This window comes from Podarcis melisellensis (assembly GCF_964234715.1).
Source record: "Podarcis melisellensis genome assembly, chromosome: 8".
Classification (NCBI taxonomy): domain Eukaryota; kingdom Metazoa; phylum Chordata; class Lepidosauria; order Squamata; family Lacertidae; genus Podarcis; species Podarcis melisellensis.
This window is the reverse complement of record NC_138540.1, coordinates 25991103-26008868: the sequence shown is the minus strand read 5'-3', so window position 1 is coordinate 26008868 and position 17766 is coordinate 25991103. Positions and strand designations below refer to the sequence as shown.

General features: G+C 46.9%; 1 protein-coding gene and 1 long non-coding RNA gene across 2 annotated transcripts in view; one reads left to right on the top strand and one right to left on the bottom strand.

The window, feature by feature from the left end:
* The window catches only part of LOC309376843 (kazrin-like), a 219856-nt gene extending 217688 nt beyond the window's left edge, over window positions 1–2168 (bottom strand). Inside the window, exon 1 of the mRNA XM_081923728.1 lies at window positions 1693–2168. Within this exon, the coding sequence (XP_081779854.1) occupies window positions 1693–1945 (253 nt within the window). The 5' untranslated portion in view covers window positions 1946–2168. The remainder of the gene's footprint in view (window positions 1–1692) is intronic.
* Window positions 1–17766, top strand: part of LOC309377043 — a 266713-nt gene that overhangs the window by 131515 nt on the left and 117432 nt on the right. The gene's annotated exons all lie outside the window — the stretch shown is intronic.

The window sequence follows — 17766 nt, the reverse complement described above, 5'->3', positions numbered from 1 at the left end:
AAATGACAACAACACACTTTCTGAATCAGATTCAAGATATTGACTGGAACGTGAACAGAGGGGCAAATCTGGAAACCAGAGGAAGGCAAGCAGAAAACACGAACTGCCAATTTGAGATAGAGAAGGGGGGTTGGGGGGGAGAGAAGAAAGCATTCTTAAAATTCCCATCATTTCGATAACTGCATTTCAAACTAATTACTCTCTGCCAGCAATTTAATTTGGGGGTGGGGGAAAGCAAAGGAAGATTCTGCTCTTAACCAGAGCCACACACACCAGAAATGCTATCATGACATCATCACTCCAACACGGTATTTGCAGGACTCCCTGTGTCTAAGCAGGTCCACTGCAAGGTTTGGAGCGGCTTTCAAAAGCACCTCACATTTGCCTTTACGGATGACCAAGGTGCAAACAAAGCAGGAGAACGTGCCTCCAAACGCCACCGAAAAGCTGCTGTCACACCTCTTAAAGCACTGACATCATCGTGCATAAGCACAGGAGGAAAAGCTGCTGGACAAAGGCCATATTCTCCAAGGTGCCAGTTTTGAAGGCTGCCCATTGATCCATCTTTCCCATTGAATACAACAAGAGACAGGCAGACAGAGAGAACAGCCTAGTGTCAAATAATTCTGTCCTGTTTCAGTCCAGACACTCTACACAGCACCTCCTTCCTACAAACGCAAACCACCTCTCTTAACATTATTGCAGAAGTCTGAAGAAAGGGAAGGTGGTTCGCGAGAGCAGTCCGCTTCATGAACAACCCTGCACCACAATTCGCCCTGCAAAGCACAGACCCTCGTTTCTTTTGCAAAAAGATTGTTTAGCTGGATGAAATCCAAGGTGAGGATGGAAGAGGAGGAAGGGGGGTGAACAGCAACTTACCACAATACATTAGAGATGCAAACAATGAATTGCAGCCTCCCTAGAAAAGGACAGCGGTGGGGGAAACTCCAAACAGGAGTGGAATTAAAGCAAGTTTAAAGATATTGTAACAAACCAGGGGTAAGCCAAGAATGGAGGCATTCTTCCAGGAAATAATGTACAGGGATTGGAGGGGGGGGGCGTGTTGAAAAAGACCTTGTGGAATCCAAAGTTTGCACAAACACAAACCTAGTTTGCAACCCTCCACAGACTTATTGGGTAGTATGTCTTGCTGAGCATGGGGGGGGGGGGGTACTGACTTCCGTGCAAGCACATGTATGCAATTGCAAAGGGAGGGGGCGTGCAGAGAGGGCTGCATCCCTTCGCACGCTTAACTCGCCGCTGACTGCAACCGGGCTTTGCTCTGGAGTAAGCAAAGCAGAGGATCGTTCTGCTAGGCTGCAATTCTCTGCAGGCAATGTTTGGGGTGGGGGGGTGGAGTTGAGAAATAAACCACACTGCACAAAGGGGGGCGCCTGCAACCCCAACGCGCGATTGCCACCAGGACTGCCACGAACAACACTTTACTCCCGAGTCAGCCTGCATAAGTGTCAGCCGAGCAAAAAGAGGGGTGGGTGGGAGAGAGAGAGGATGTTCCGAGGTGATCAGCGACCCTCTCCCCTCCCATCCTTAAGACACATGCTCAAGACACATTAGTCTCCCACCCCCCAAAAAGAGACCCCTCAAAAAAGGAGCTTATTGGGAAGAGAGCATCCCCCCCACCCCTTCCTCAAAACGGCCCCGATCCCCGCCTGGGCGCAGTGCCCCGCTTACCTTGCAGGCTGGGCTGGCTGTTCTCCATGGCGCCGCCGGCCGCGGCCATCTCCGTGGCGTTGGGGCTGCTGTTGCTGCTGCTGCCGCTGCCTCCTCCTCCTCCGCCTCCTCCTCCGGCGCCGGAGCAGGCGCTGAGCTCGGCCAGTCTCCGGCTGGTGGCTGTCAGCTCGGCTCGCAAGGCGCTCACCTCCTGGCCGGCCGCCTGGAGGGCTCCGTCGATGCGCAGGGCCAGCTGCTGGTTGCCCTCCATCATGCTCAGGATTTTGGCCTGCGGGACGGACAAGGCAGGAGGCTCAGGAGCCGCGAGAGACGCCGCATCGCGCACCCCGGGCGGGCTGGCTGGCCGGCTGCTTGGCTGGCTGGGGAGCGGGCCTTTTCCCGGGGACCGGGGCACCTCCGCCCGGGCAGGCGACCTGTTGGATCCCCCTTCCTCGCCTGCAACGCGGCGCGGCCAGCGGCAGCCGCTCGCCCAGGGAAAGCAGCGCCGAGAAAGGCGGGGAGGGCACTTTAAATGGAGCCTACCATCTGGCCGCCGAGCTGGAGGGGGGAACGGCGAGCAGCGCCGGAGAGGCGCGAAGGGCGCTGGCAGGAGGCCCGGCGGCGCCTCCCTGCCTCCGCCCGCGATGCAACCGTCGGAGGAGGAGGCTGAGCCGAGCGGGAGGGAGGGAAGCGGGTCCGGCGCGTCTCGCACACGCGCCGAGGGTCCCCATAGGAGAGAGTGGCCTCCGCTGGGCACTGCCCTCCCCTTGGCTTTAGGTGATGATGATGCAAGCTGCCTTATGGGCTTTTGCACAGCATCATTTATTTTATTGTATATTTTATTTTATTATCATGCGTTAGACTGGAAGAAGTTTGCACGGGTTCCCTAAGGGTCAACTCGTCCAACCCCCAGCCATGCAGGAATCACGGCTGAAGCAGCCCTGGCAGATGGCCCCCCCATGGGCGTAGCCAGGATTTATGTTGGGGGGGGGGGCAAGGACACCCACCTGCCACCACCCTCTGTCTCGCTCTGTCTAGCAGATTCGGAATGAAATGTCTCAACCACAGTTGTTTTAAATTTACATTTCTTTTGACACCTCAGAAAAAAAATCGGTTACAATCTTTCTGCTTCTAGTTAAGTATTTATTTACTTCATTTAGGAGGGGGCAGCTGCCCACCCCCTGGGTAAATACCCCATGGTGTCCCCCAAACATCTGTTGCCGTTGCTTTTATTTATTTACTTATTTGTTTCGTACAATTTATACACCTCTTGATTGTTTTTTTAAAAAAATAATATCAAAAGCAGTTTACAAAGGATAAAACAGTAAAGTCAGTTTACGGCCCTACTTGAAAACATAGGAAAGTTTAAATACTAAAACAGATCAAAATTATCTCTGCTTTCTAAGTATCTGGGTAGGCTTGTCTGAACAGGCATATTTTTAGCTGGTGCCAAAAAGAGGACTGTGAAGGCGCCTGTTTGATCTCAATAGGTAGGGAGTTCCAAAGGGTAAGGTGCTGCCACATGAAAAGAACAAGTTCTTACAAATGCAGAACATGGCACCAATGGTGGGGCCCATTCCACTGATCAAAGGAGATGAGGAACATGTGGGATACGACACTCTTGTGGGTAAACTGACCCCAGGTTGTTAAGGGCTTTATAAGCTAATCGTGACACCTTGAACCTGGCCCAGAAGCAAATCGGCATCCAGAGCAGATCTCTGAGCACAGGTGTTACAGGTGTTACGTGATGATAATAGCTCCCTGCTGTCAGCAATTGTGCTGCAGCATTCTGCACTTAACTGCAGCTTAACTGCACTTAACTGCAGCTTCCAAATCATGTGTGAGCGAAGCCCCACCTTATGGAAACAGTCTTGTAGATTTTTAAAATTATTATTGTTTGGTAATACTGACTCTGGGGTCAATTAAAAATATTTAACCTCTTTATATCTATTATTACTAATTGCATTGTTTATCACCCACCATCCTAAGGTGCCAGCTCAACATGAAAAACTGTTTAAAACAACTTAGAATCACAGAACTAAAGTGCCCCCTACAAGTATACATTTCAGGTCTAAAGAGGTGTGTCTTCAGCTTTCCTCAAAAGCTGCATAAGGAAGGTGACAAGCACACCTCTGTGGAAAGGCACACCGCAGCTTAGGGGCTGCCGCAGAGAAGGCCCTGTCCCCCTGGGGGTAACATGACCACTCTGAGCTTCTGAGGGCAGTGGCGCAACCAAGCGCATTGCTGGGCAAGCTGCATCCCTCCTGATGTCATTATTGGGACTCTGACTCCCATTAGCCCCAGTCAGCTAAGTCTAATGGTCAGGGATGATGGGAGCCTTAGTCTAACCTCTGGAGGGCCGCAGATTCCTCAGCTCTTCCATAAGAAGGTGCCGTGTGAAGCTATTAAAAAAACTCTGCATCAATATTGATTATTAATTCATCAGTGTGGTAAATAAAATGCCGAGATTACTAATGGTATTAAAAATAGTTTGCGTTTGTGGCAAGCAACTTTATAGACATCCATGCAGATGGTGCTATATAAATAAAGTGGAAAGCTTTTGGTATTGTTAGGTTTGATTGCAGTCCTGTGCCTGTCTGTTCCGGAGGAGAATTCCCTCCCTGGTAAGTGTTCCTATAACTTCAGCCTTAGCTTAGTTTATTTACATTCCCCCTTTTCCAAAATAAACGGTGCCAACAGCAGCTCTCAAAACAAAGAAAGCTTTAAAGAAAATATGATTTGTTGCAAAATGTTACCAATAGATTGAAATAAGGCCAAACAAACAATTCAGTAAACCTAGGATAACTTTATTTGTACTTCAGTGGAGTAACCAGGTTCTTAATATGCAACGCATATGGAACAGAATCCAGGTCAACGGCCCTAAAGATAAATAAATAAAAATGTGCCTGAGGAAGATAAACAAATAAAACAAGCCCCCTCAAAAGGTAAACATATAAAAAAATGAGTTTTAAAAAAGGGAAAATAGATAAAAAATGAGCCTATTTTTTTTCAGTTCTGTGATTTCCGTGGCTCTAGAATGTGACAAACCTTGGATATTGCCCAATAACCCTGACTGAACTCAATGTAGCTTACTTCTCAGTAGGCATGTGTAGGATTTGCAGAGGGGTGTCCATGTGGTGGCCAAAACAAGGATCTCATGGCACCTTAAATATTTATTTGTTACTGGATTTATTTAGTATACTTTGATCCCGCCCTTCCTCTTATGATCTCAGGATGGGGTGCAAATGAATTAAAATACAAGAAAACAGCCCTCCTAAAGAAAAGAAAAAACCCAGAGAGAGAACGGAGGATGCATATGTAACATCAACTGAAGACCACTAATAAATACATCTTATGGATCCAAGACAGCTACTTACAGAAGAGGGGAGGACCCTCAGACCTGGGGGCCAAATGCAGCCCTCTCTAAACCTTGGGATTCTCCCCAGGCAGGCCCCTATCCCCAGGTCGCACCCCTCAGAGGCCCACTTTGCACCCTCCTTTCAGATATTTGTCTGGTGGGACTGTGTCCTTGATCTCTGGCCATGCCTCTTGCTTGCCTGAATGGATGGAGGATGGGGGGGGTATGCCAACACCATACAAAGATAAAGGTTAGTTTTGTTGCTCTGCCTGCTTTCACCTCTGGCCCTTCCCACCACTTGCATGTGGCCCCCAGAACTTTGTTCCAGCTTAAATGTGACTGTCAGTCTGTTATGTACTGAGTTGAATAGGATCCAAAAGGCAGCAGTCTGATCGGTCCTAGAACAATAGGATCCAGAATGCAGCAGTCTGATTAGTTCACAGGAGCCACCCAATCCAGCTCCAGGTGGAAGTGAATCCGCTACCTGATTGGCCTGCAGGAGAATCCTGAAATTAGTCAATCACGTGGGGCCCATTGTGTAAATAATGTATAGAAAGCAGACATTCTGGGGGAACTTCCATTCCTCTTCACAACTATGAGCTGAATAAAGAGCATGAAATCCACTCTCGGCTGTGAGTATATTTCACAGTCCCAAGAAAGACCCAGAGGGTCCATGATGAATATCAAAGGATCATAGAATCATAGAGTTGGAAGAGACCACAAGGGCCATCAAGTCCAACCCCCTGCCAAGCAGGAAACACCATCAGAGCACTCCTGACATATGGTTGTCAAGCCTCTGCTTAAAGACCTCCAAAGAAGGAGACTCCACCACACTCCTTGGCAGCAAATTCCACTGTCAAACAGCTCTTACTGTCAGGAAATTCTTCCTAATGTTTAGGTGGAATCTTCTTTCTTGTAGTTTGGATCCATTGCTCCGTGTCCGCTTCTCTGGAGCAGCAGAAAACAACCTTTCTCCCTCCTCTATGTGACATCCTTTTATATATTTGAACATGGCTATCATATCACCCCTTAACCTCCTCTTCTCCAGGCTAAACATGCCCAGCTCCCTTAGCCATTCCTCGTAGGGCATCGTTTCCAGGCCTTTGACCATTTTGGTTGCCCTCCTCTGGACACGTTCCAGTTTGTCAGTGTCCTTCTTGAACTGTGGTGCCCAGAACTGGACACAGTACTCCAGGTGAGGTCTGACCAGAGCAGAATACAGTGGCACTATTATTTCCCTTGATCTAGATGCTATACTCCTATTGATACAGCCCAGAATTGCATTGGCTGTGTTGCTCTTATCATATTGTTTTGGAACGAGCAGATTTGATAGATCCGCCTTGAAATATGAATGGAGATTTCTCCTCATCACATGAGTCCAGTTGGGGGAAAGCTAGGCACAACACTAAGCCCAAGACCAGCTCCATCACTGTTATCCATGGGTTGGGCACCACATAGGAAGCCTAAGTCTTTTCTGTGTACAACCCTTGCTGCTCTTGCATTCCCTTCTCTATCCTCCCTCCCCTCTGTTGTTGAGCTCTGCAGCAGGAATGCAGATGCTATGGACTACAGCTCCCATCAGCCCCAGGGATCATGGGAGCTGGAGTTCAGCAGAATCTGGAGGGGCCACAGGTTAGCCTCCCTGGCTCTATAGGGAAGGGATTTCCTCCCACCTACCTCTGGCATGTTGCCCTGCAAACCATCAGGCATCAATAGTGCAATTGACAGTTTGCCCAGAAGTCTGTCTCTCCAGGTTCAATGTGAGTTTATTGGGTTGAATCCAACTTTAGTCCCTCAGAATAGACCCACTCTCTCTTAAGCATGTTCCACATTGCAGCCTGGACAAAAGACACCAAAGGTATACCTTTCACATGGAAATAATGTGATTTGCAATGCAATCATCTATCTGTCTGTCTATTTACCTACTCAAAAGTAAGGTTTATTGAGTTCAGTGGAGCTTCCCCACAGGTGCGTGAGTAGAGATTGAAGTCTTAAGCTTGCTGTGAAACTGTTCCTGTGCCACAGAAAGGAGCCTTGAGTACAATCCAGCTTTACCATCAGGTTGTATACATCAACCTTACACAGGGGTGCATGAATTTCAAAATCCAAGATCTGAAACTCTCCTGCAGCCTCAGATATCACAGGGATGCCCTAAAAGGCAGCTTTCAAGAACACCATCAGGTAATGGGACAGCTGGGGTGGTTCGAGATGGATTTTGATCCCCTCAAGACATGTGTTGATTTCTCCACATGCTGCATTTGGGCACAAAATTGATCAGAAATCTGAGTTTATTAAGATGCTTAGACTAAAAGCGCATTGATCCGCATAACCCAAAGGGATCAGCATGAAGCCTGAATGTGGGTTGGAATCAACTAGCTTCATGCAATCAAAATTCTCCTCTTGCAGGGACCATCTGTGGATGTAGCTTGCACCAGGGGCTTCCTGGCCTGTGTTATTGTTGGCTGCTGCAAATCTAATCCCTTTGCATCAACACCACTAATCATGGTTGCTATTATAACAAGGAGAATACAGTTGGAGAAGAGATCCTTTTTTGGTGCAGAAACGAGGGCTGTGCAACTTACGGTACTTGTCTGAATCATGAAACAAACCGGGCCAATTTGTGCCTGTTTGTACCAGGTTAAGGTCAATGCAGCAACAGACCATTACAGAATGTGTTGTGTGGACCCAAATCGATCTGCAGCAGTATGGACCAATCCAGAACTTTTGAAAAAGCCTTTCTAAAGCCAGACTGTCTGTCCCCAAAGTGATGCAATTATTAATTGCATCTTGAAATTAAGGAGACCACCAGGATGGAGAGAAGAGAAGGAGGGGAGCTGGACTCTGAGAGCAGTAGCTTCCAATTCAGGGCTGAAGATTCACCCAACACTCTCCAGTCACAATGGGAGGGGTGGTAGAAATCTCAAAACGCAGCAAGCTCACAGTGCGTCCACTCTTATGTAAGTTGTCTCTTCTGGAAAGTTTGGTGGCATTTCTTCAGCATGTAGTTTGTTTGTATATATCTGAAAATAATCCAAGCCCACTCCCTTCCCTATGAACATTTATTCAAACAGGGGTGGGGACATAGGCCTGGGGCCTGAACATTGCCCCCCCCCACACTGCTTCTCTTTCTGGCATTCGAGACTCTACCCTGGACATGTCCACTGCCACAATCTCACCAGCCCTGTTCCATGTTCTTGCTGACAGTTTTTGCCTAGATGGAATGAGAACATAGGAGCTTGGAAGTTCCATCAGGCCAAAGGCCCATCTCATCCAGCATCCTGTTCTCACAGTAGCCAACTAGATGCCTGCAAGAAGCCCTCAAGCTGAACATGAGCCCAACAACACTCTTAGCTACTTCTGATTCCCAGCAACCCGTAGTCAGAGGAAGTAATGTGTTCCTGAACTGTGTTTATACCTTTTGCTTGCTTTGACTGAGATGTGTAAACCTCTGAATTATGTGCATATGGAACACGGCCTTCTGCACAAAGGAAATAATCAGAAATACATCTCTTTCTCTGGCACTCGTTGCCTCTAGCCGTAACTACATTTGCCTGTGGCTCAGGGACCACTATTGGCATGTGGCCATCAGAATGTTGCCCCCAAGGGAATGCACCATTTAAAGATCAGGATAGATCCTCTGGAAGTCCACACATATGCGCTGGGATTTCTCCATTCAAGTGGGAAACCTGTGTAACCGTTGGCTCTGTCACACCCCTGAAACAAATGTATGTTGCTTCCAAAATTCTAGTTCTCTGCCTGGATTGTGGAGAACTGATCTGTTCTCGTTTCCCAAGTGGAACTGATGCATTAGAAACCCTCTCTGTTCTGTCTTTCTTATTTGCAAATTCTGTAAAGTGATGTCTGTATACAAGCTGACCCAACTTTTAGCTTCTTTCAAGTTCACTCTTGATGATACACACACACCCTTGGCAATGTTGTGATGGGATTTGACCAAATGACCTCTGGGGATCCCTTCCACCACTGTTGTTCTGTGACTGAGAGAGACAGAGAGAATGAGAGAGACACTTAAAAGAAGAAGAATGAGAGAGAGAGAGAGAGAGAGAGAGAGAGAGAGAGAGAGAGAGAGAGAGAGAGAGAGAGAGAGAAAGCTAAAAGTGGTAGGAAAAGAAGAAGAGTTGGACAGGTCTGGCTGGGCATTTTCTAAAGTTAGAAATTAAGGTGATAGGTTGCCATAGGGACAAATTGTAGACTATTTGTGAATGATGAGGAAATGGAGGAAAACTGTTCTGGAAGGGAAGAGCCATTTTGTGGGAGAGATAACCTCCCCTCTTCCTTTATCTAGGAATAATGTCTTCAAGCTCTCTCTCTCTCTCTCTCTCTCTCTCTCTCTCTCTCTCTCTCTCTCTCTGTGTGTGTGTGTGAGAGAGAGAGAAAACCTATACATATAATTTTGGGGCACACTATACATTTCAAGCACATTCAAAGCAACTCCTCTCCCTCAAAGAATTCTGGGTCCAGTAGTTTATTAAGGGTTGCTGGGAATTATGACATTGTGAGGGGCAAACCACAGTGCTCAGAATTCTTTGAGGGAAAGTGCTTTGAATGTGCTTTAAAGATATTGTGTGCATACAGCCTGTGTCTTCCAAGACATTTCCTAGGATGCAGCAGAAGCCGGTCCGCTAAAGCAAATGGGGCACTGATCCACCAACCATAGTCTGCTCTCAGTAAGTCTTCTCCTCCCTATCTTCTTACTCCAGCCAATCAGCAGGTAGTTCTGCCTGTCCAGCTGGATCAGGTTCCACCTACTGTTGTTCTCCTGGCCTTCAGAAATGTCTTCTGAAAAGTGTTGGCTCATCGGGGCAGTTTCTGGAGAGATCATAATGGCACAGCAGGAAGGAAGTTTTCCCCAGGGCAAGGAGATAACTGTCACCTCTCCAAACAGGACCAGTTTTTGAGCTTGCACAAATCCGAGTCGTTATTCTGCCATCACCTGCTCATCGACAGCAACAAAACACGACTTTTAAGATGAGGACTCTTGACTCTGTTTCTCATCAATACAGCTGTTTCCTTTGTGGGCCAATATTCCGTGGCTTGCGGCAAGTCTTTGTCATTGCTGGCAGTTGTAGGGTGGAATGAGAAGCAGCATGCTGGGAGGCTATGAGCTTTTGGGAAATGTGGCAGCTTTTGCTAAAGCCAAGGATACCAACCTTCTTATGCAGTCTCTTGACTATGTACACTGCCTGTCTACAGGCTTCTTTAACCCTGTTAATGGAAAGCAGACTCAGAGGCTGCAATCAAGAGTGCCAAGAGGTGGGAGGAAAGGGGAGGGCACTGGGTTGCATCTCCTCTCCCCCCCCCCCCCAAGAATGAGAAAGCTTTTGTGGGTGAGGACTTGGAATTGTCCCCCCCAAAGGCTGCAATCCCTTAAAACAGGACCCACTTCCAGGACCCACTTGAGGTAGCTGGAAATGACTGAGAGCACCACTCAGAAAATGGTGGCAGAGTCTGGCAGAATGAATTGGCCACTATGATAATATTTTTCTACTGATAGCAAATCCATCTTGGGAGATTGCTAAATTCTTTGCCCCAGCGTTTTCCTTGTGGCAAGGGGTTCCACAGCCCAGCTTTCCTCAAGCTAAGGGCAGATATCTGCTCTGGAGGTACTGCAACCTCCAGCATTTCAATTTTAGGCATAATTTGCTGACCCACAGGCTTGAAGTGGAGAAGGCTTTTTATTTTAGATTGTCCCTGTTATGTACTGAGTTGAATAGTATCCAAAAGGCAGCAGTCTGATTGGTCCTAGAACAATAGGATTCAGAATGCAGCAGTCTGACTGGTCCACAGGAGCCACCCAATCCAGCTCCAGGTGGAAGTGAATCTGCAACCTGATTGGCCTACAGGTGAATCCCAGAATTAGCCAACCATGTGGGGGGCCCATTGTGTAAATAATGTATATAAAGCAGACATTCTGGGAGAACTTCCATGAATAAAGAGCAGGAAATCCACTCTCAGTTCTGAGTATATTTCAGTCCCATTCTTATCCACCCCAAACACCTATCAAAGATTGTTTGTTTTATCTCATGACCTGTAATTTCTTCTCTCATTCTCCTTTCAAGCACAATTTGAACCTTATTCCCCAAACTGCCATTTTCTTTCAGTCAGGGTCTTTTCCCATTCACTCATTCCTCTCACAGTTTCTCTCTCTTATTCCCTTCCTTCCCATCCCCAGGTTGTTTGTTGGATGATGATATGAATTTACCGGTTTATGTCACCTTCTGATTTCCTTTAACACTTCCTCTGGACCTTTCCTTTCAGAGGAAGGAGACCTCCTTCTCCTCCTCCTCTATGCCAAGTTTCTCTGTCTCCCAGAGACCTTTGCTCATTATGCAAGGAATTCCTGGTGTGTTGGTCCATCTGAAAGGCTATGGAACAGCTATAGGGCAGGGCTGGGGAAGTGGGGGGGCACTAGGCAGACTGTGGCATTGAGACCCACCGGAAAGTGGTTCAAGGCCAGCTGATGGATCCCAGCCCACTGTTTGGAGAAAGCACTGATTTAACACTTCCTTATGAGCAAGTCTCATTTAACTCAATGGGGCTTATTTCTAAGAAAAGATGCAGAGGCGTATGAACATAAGAATATCTTTCTGGATCAGGCCCATAACCCATCTGGTCCAGATACCAGTATGGGAAATGGATCTGGAGGAAGATCCGGGGGCCGGGGCCAGATCCCTAGTGTAAAATGCAGTACGTGAAGCTTGTTACGTCCATTTCTGCTAACATCCAAGAGAACTCTGTTAAGACCATGCACCAATGGTTTTATACACCAGTTCAAATGGCCTGCATTGAGGGCAATGGTAATTCTCTGTGTTGGCAGAAATGCAATGAAAGAGATATTTTGTTGGCATCACTGGTTGACCTCTCCAGCAGTAAAAGACTTTTTGGAGCAAGCAGTTGTGGAGATTAATGTCATCACAGGAGATAACTTGGGATCCAATTTCACTCTATGTTTATTATCTAAGGCTGGTACTGTTTGCAAACCCCTTGTCATATATTTGATGCTAGCAGCGCACCTAGTTATTTCATGGGGATGGAAATATGCTTCATCAATTACTTTAGAGAACTGGTACAAAGAGCTTTATTTATAGCAACTTCTGGGGGATTTGCTTGTTATTTGTGCACCTTGACAAGCAGAGCCAGAAGACTGTGCAGCCGTGTTGTGAAATTTTATGTTTCATGTGAATAACCAACCTTAACAATCCTTCATACCCTCTAAATACAAGTTTCTTTGGAGAAATTTGCATCTAGAAAAATAGGTCTTGGTACTCACCATGAAGTTGTTACAGTAAGTGCCATACATTTTAACAACAACAAAAAAGAGGTACCAATACTCTTGCATATCCCCCACCAATTTAAAACCCAATGGATTTTTTGTTGTTGATAATTGTTGGGGTGAAAGCATCAGGCTTTAGCATAAAACAGTTGCCTGACAATATGCTAGCTGTTGATGGATCTCAACCATAACTCTTGCTACCAGCTGCCAAATCAGTGAATTCCAGGATGACGAACAGGAAGAGAACTTGCTAACCAGTAACTTGATTTTTAGTTAGCTTTATTATATACAGCAGAGTAAAGCACAGCTTTGTACAAGTTACTATATACACACAGACAAGATTCGAACTCCTTTCCAAAACTCAACACTCCAATAACAAAACTGCTGTGTCATACTGCTTATAAGGAAGAACGCAACCAATCAACACCTGTTGCTAGGCTTCCTTGTCCCCAAGCAGACTTTCTCACGTACTCTGTTTAACTTGGCTTATTGCCAACCCACTAATTGTCTACTCGGAAAGCTGCTCGTACTCAAAGTCTCAACGCTAGCACGGTACAAAACATACCTCAGGGTGTGAAATGCCCATTGCACGGCCTGCCATTTGGCCCTTTGAGCTAGCATGGTGCCTCAATGTTCGCATGCGCGCATGAAGGAAAATGCATGACAGAGACAAGGTGCATCCACCCACGAAAGAGATTTAACTTTTAGAGCAGGAGTGAGGAACCTGCAGTCCTCCAGATGTTGCTGAACCCCAATTTCCAGCAGCTCCAGCCAGCAGGACCAATTATCAGGTATAGTGGGAGCTGAGGAGCCAGAAACGTTTGGAGGGCCACAAGTCCGCCATCCCTTTTCTAGGGAATTCTGGGGGTGCCTGGGGAATTAAATTTCAAGAAACCACCTTTTAGCAAAGGATATCCGAGAGGGAATTGTTCCTGATACATTCACTCCAATGGAGCAGAGTGCATGATGTTGGCGTCATATATATAATAGACTGGTTTTCATAATATTTTTGTTTTCATCACAGAACTAGAACTCACACCAGATGGATTCCTATGTTGCAGCTTTCAAATGTGTATTGTTGCTGGTGTGGAATTAATCTGACTTCGGATGAGGTTGCCAGCCTAGGGTGGTGCATTTGTGCTCAGCTGTGTCAACTTTCTCAAGGCAAATAAGCAACGAGGAAGAATCATTGATTTTCATTGTCCATGTTTCCTCATCTGCATATTACAGCCTTGGGGCTTTCTTGGAAGGGATTAAACAGAATTAGTTGCCCAAATCCTATGCGCCTCCCAAGCCACCGCAAAGAGCCCTTTTTTAAAAAATCCATTATTTTCATTAGGAGACTAGTCAGTTAGCAGTCGGGTCAAGCTCCCCATCTGTTCCTACATCAAATTGTATTCCAGTTCGTTTTCAGTGGAGCTGAACCCAGGGGGATGCATTGACTTCTAAATCAGGGGAGGGGTGTCTGTGGCTCACTGACTGCTTCTGAACTGCAACTGCCATCATCCTTGACCATTAGCCATTCTGTTTCAGACTGATTGGATCTGGAGTACAACAGCATTTAATATACACAGAACATGCATTTTGTGTGTCTATAATGTTGCATATCATTAGCCTGACTTCAAAAAGAAAAGAAAACCTGACAAGGCACAAACAGCTGAGACATAAGCAGGCCGTTGATAGATGAGGCAGTCCATAGAAAAGAATACTCGATTAGGTCAGAACAGCCAAATTCTGTCTATGAATCCATTCAAAACAGATTCCGCCTCCATCCCAAGCTCCCGAAACCTGCAGGTGGCGCTGTTGCTGATGGCTCTACTCTATGCATTTTACTATCTGCCTGTCCTCCAGTAATTAATAGACAGGCAAACAAACTAACAAGGTGTCAAACAAACTAACAAGGTGTCATGATGGATGGATCACATTATTTCTGTCCTGTGCCAGCTTCATGTCCCAAGTGCCCAATGCCCCTCCAAACCTTGCTCAATTTCATCTCGTTTATAGGCAGATTTTGAGATGGTCAGATCGTAAAGAGGATTTTGTGGGCAGGACTTCATTCAATGGGTGAGATTGTAACAGATCCCTTTGTGACACATACTGTTGTTTCTCTTAAAAAAACGATTCTTGCCTTTCTGTTAGTTTGCAAAAGTAGGAAGTACTTATGAGGTGATTGGAGGGCTTCTTGTTTCTGAAAATTAAAAATTACCATTTTAAATTGCCTCCAAGAAGTGACTGTATTTCATAATGTGCAGCCTCAATCCTGGAGAATTGTACAGGGGGGGGGGAAAATATATCTCTGCCCCCCATTTCCTACAGCCTACCTTCTAAGTACAGTCCAGACCCACACACGGTTCTGATTATGTGCCTCTATCCACAGAACAATGTTCCAATTTTCCAGTGGCGTAGTGTGGGTTGTCAGCACCCGGGGCAAGGCAAGTAATTTGCGCCCCCTAACCCGTGGATTTGTGCCCCCTAACCCATGGATTTGCGCCCCCTAACCCCCAAATGTTGCGCCCGGTGCGCCCGGCCCCCCCCTGCACCCCCACGCTACGCCACTGCAATTTTCACATGGGTCAGGGATGTGTGTGTGTGCGTGTGTAATTAGAAGGATGATTCCAAAAATGCAGAGTGAGATAGGATCCTCCCCAACACTAAGAAGGTGACACATATTCTTTTGGATTAAGACATATTAGGAAAACAGAATTACCCCATAATGTTATGGCAATAATATATGATGATAATATGATAATATTATTATTGTCATAATATTGTTATGGGACATGGGTGGCACTGTGGGTTAAACCACAGAGCCTAGGACTTGCCGATCAGAAGGTCGGCAGTTCAAATCCCCGCAACAGGGTGAGCTCCCGTTGCTCAGTCCCTGCTCCTGCCAACCTAGCAGTTCAAAAGCACCTCAAAGTGCAAGTAGATAAATAGGTGCCGCTCCAGCGGGAAGGTAAACAGCATTTCTGTGCGCTGCTCCAGTTCGCCAGAAGTGGCTTAGTCGTGCTGACCACATGACCTGGAAGCTGTACGCCGGCTCCCTCGGCCAATAAAGTGAGATGAACGCCACAACCCCAGAGTCGGCCACGACTGGACCTAATGGTCAGGGGTCCCTTTACCTTTATTATTGTTATGAGAATACTATCTGATTGGTGTGAAGTGTTCTGGGTATGGACAAGAGAGGGGCAACGGGCCAAAATGACTATTGGTAGTTCTTGAAGTGGGCAGCCAGTCACATCTGGGAAGCTGCAGTTAAGTAGCTCAGAATGTTGTAGGATAGTTGGAAACACCTGTGAAAGGTGAGATCCTTTGGTCCTGGCTCCTGATTTGTTCCTCCATCCTGCTTCCTGGTTTGTCCTTTGTCCTTGACTTCTGGCTTGTCCCATCAATCCTGGCTCATCAAAGACCCCTGCCTGTGGACCAGCCTTAACATGTGAGAAGACAGCAGTGGTGAGAACATGACTTGTGCTCCTTTTGGTTTCCATAAGAACATAAGGAGAACCTGCTGGATCAAACCAATGGCCCATTTAGTCCAGTGGCCACCCACATATCACAGTGGCCAACCACATGCCTGCAGGAAACCAGCATACGGGCACAAGACCACTCTCCCCTCCTTTGGCTCCCAGCAACTGGTATTCAGAAGCATTGTTGCCTGAAGCTGTGATGGCAGAACATAGCCATTGTGACTAGTAGCCACAATGGATAGAGTTCTTCATGGCTCAGTTGGTAGAGCATGAGACTCTTCATCTCAGGTTCAAGGCCCACATTGGGCAAAAGATTCCTGCATTTCAGGCGGGCTTGGATTAGATGACCCTTCTGGTTCCTACCAACTCTACAATTCTATGAACAGCCCTCTCCTCTGTGGATTTGGCCAGTATGGGATTCCTCCCTCCCTCAGCATCTCCACTCAGAAGCAAGGACCCTGCCGAGCAAAGAACTTCAGTAGGTGCTGATGGGAACCAGAGTCAAACTGTAGGGCAGGCTTCCTCAACCTTGGCCCTCCAGATGTTTTGAGACTACAATTCCCATCATCCCTGACCACTGGTCCTGCTAGCTAGGGATCATGTGAGTTGTAGGCCAAAAACATCTGGAGGGCCGAGGTTGAGGAAGCCTGCTGTAGGGGGAAACAGGTAAGGCAAACAGGATCAGTACCTTGGACAGCCCCAAGAAGGCCCTGCTACAGGGAAATGCTATCCCTGTGGGGAGCTAGAGCTAGCTGAAGCCAGGCTGGCCAGACCTGGAATGTGGTAGGTTCCGTCTCCCTACAGAGAAGCCAACTGGCTTCTTAAAGAGCCCTCTTTTGCAGCCGTTGACTTCTGTGAGGCAAAGGGAGACAGGCAATGCAGGGCACTCATCAGAGGATGGTGGTAAGCCTGTGTCTTGCATCTGTTCTCCTCCTGGCAAAGGAGCCTGGACCTCATTCTCAGAGTCCCTGTCTCCACATTGCAAGGTCCTGACAGCAGCCATGTCATCCAATGATGTCGGAACCCTTAACGCTGCTCGCATTTGGGTCTTCCTATGGGACAACATGGTGTTCTTCTGCAGTCAGTCCAGATCCGCTTTAGCTTAAGTTTTCCCAAACTTGGTTCTCCAGCTGTTTTTGGACTACAACTCCCATCATCCCCACCTAGCAGAAGCAGTGGTCAGGGATGATGGGAATTGTAGTCCAAAAACAGCTGGAGACGCAAGTTTGGGAGATGCTGGCTGAAGGTGCCAACTCTTCTCTAGGAAGAGGCACTTTCAATATAGGGCTTTTATTTTATTTTTTAAGGGGGAAAAAATCACCAAACATGAATAGTGATGCCATATAGCCACCTTTAGACTGGCTGGGCTTGGATTTGTCTAATAAACCCTATTCAGTTCACAACACAGATTACATTGCTTTTTAAAAGTAACAAGGAGTGATAAACTATCTTAGTAGGGAAATCAATAGGAAGCAGTTTAGAAGCCCCTGGAGTCCTTTGCAGAGGATCTCCTTGGAAATCTGAACAGCCAAGCTGCAATCGAGCAAGAAGCCATTGGATGCTGTAGGGAGGGATAAACTCGTAAACTCACCGTTTATGTTTCTTTTCCTAAATCCAAATTCCAGGCTGAAACTGCCTCAGCCCCTAGCCGCCGGCGCCTATGTATGGTGATAATGATTGTACACCGTATTCCAAATTTGACAGCACAAAAGATTTGTACAAGGACATTGCTATTCTGACAAGATTATTTCCAACTCCTTTCCTAGGAATTCCAAACACGGAATTTGCCTTGTTCATCACTGCCACACACTGACTTGATGTTTATATTGAGCTAATCCACCACCAAGTCAACAGCTCATTCTTGCTCAGTCAGTCAGCTGGCTATTATTAGCTGGTGGCCAGCCAGTCACTAGTCAGAATACAGTGTGTGTGTGTGTGTGTGTGTGTGTGTGTGAGAGAGAGAGAGAGAGAGAGAGAGA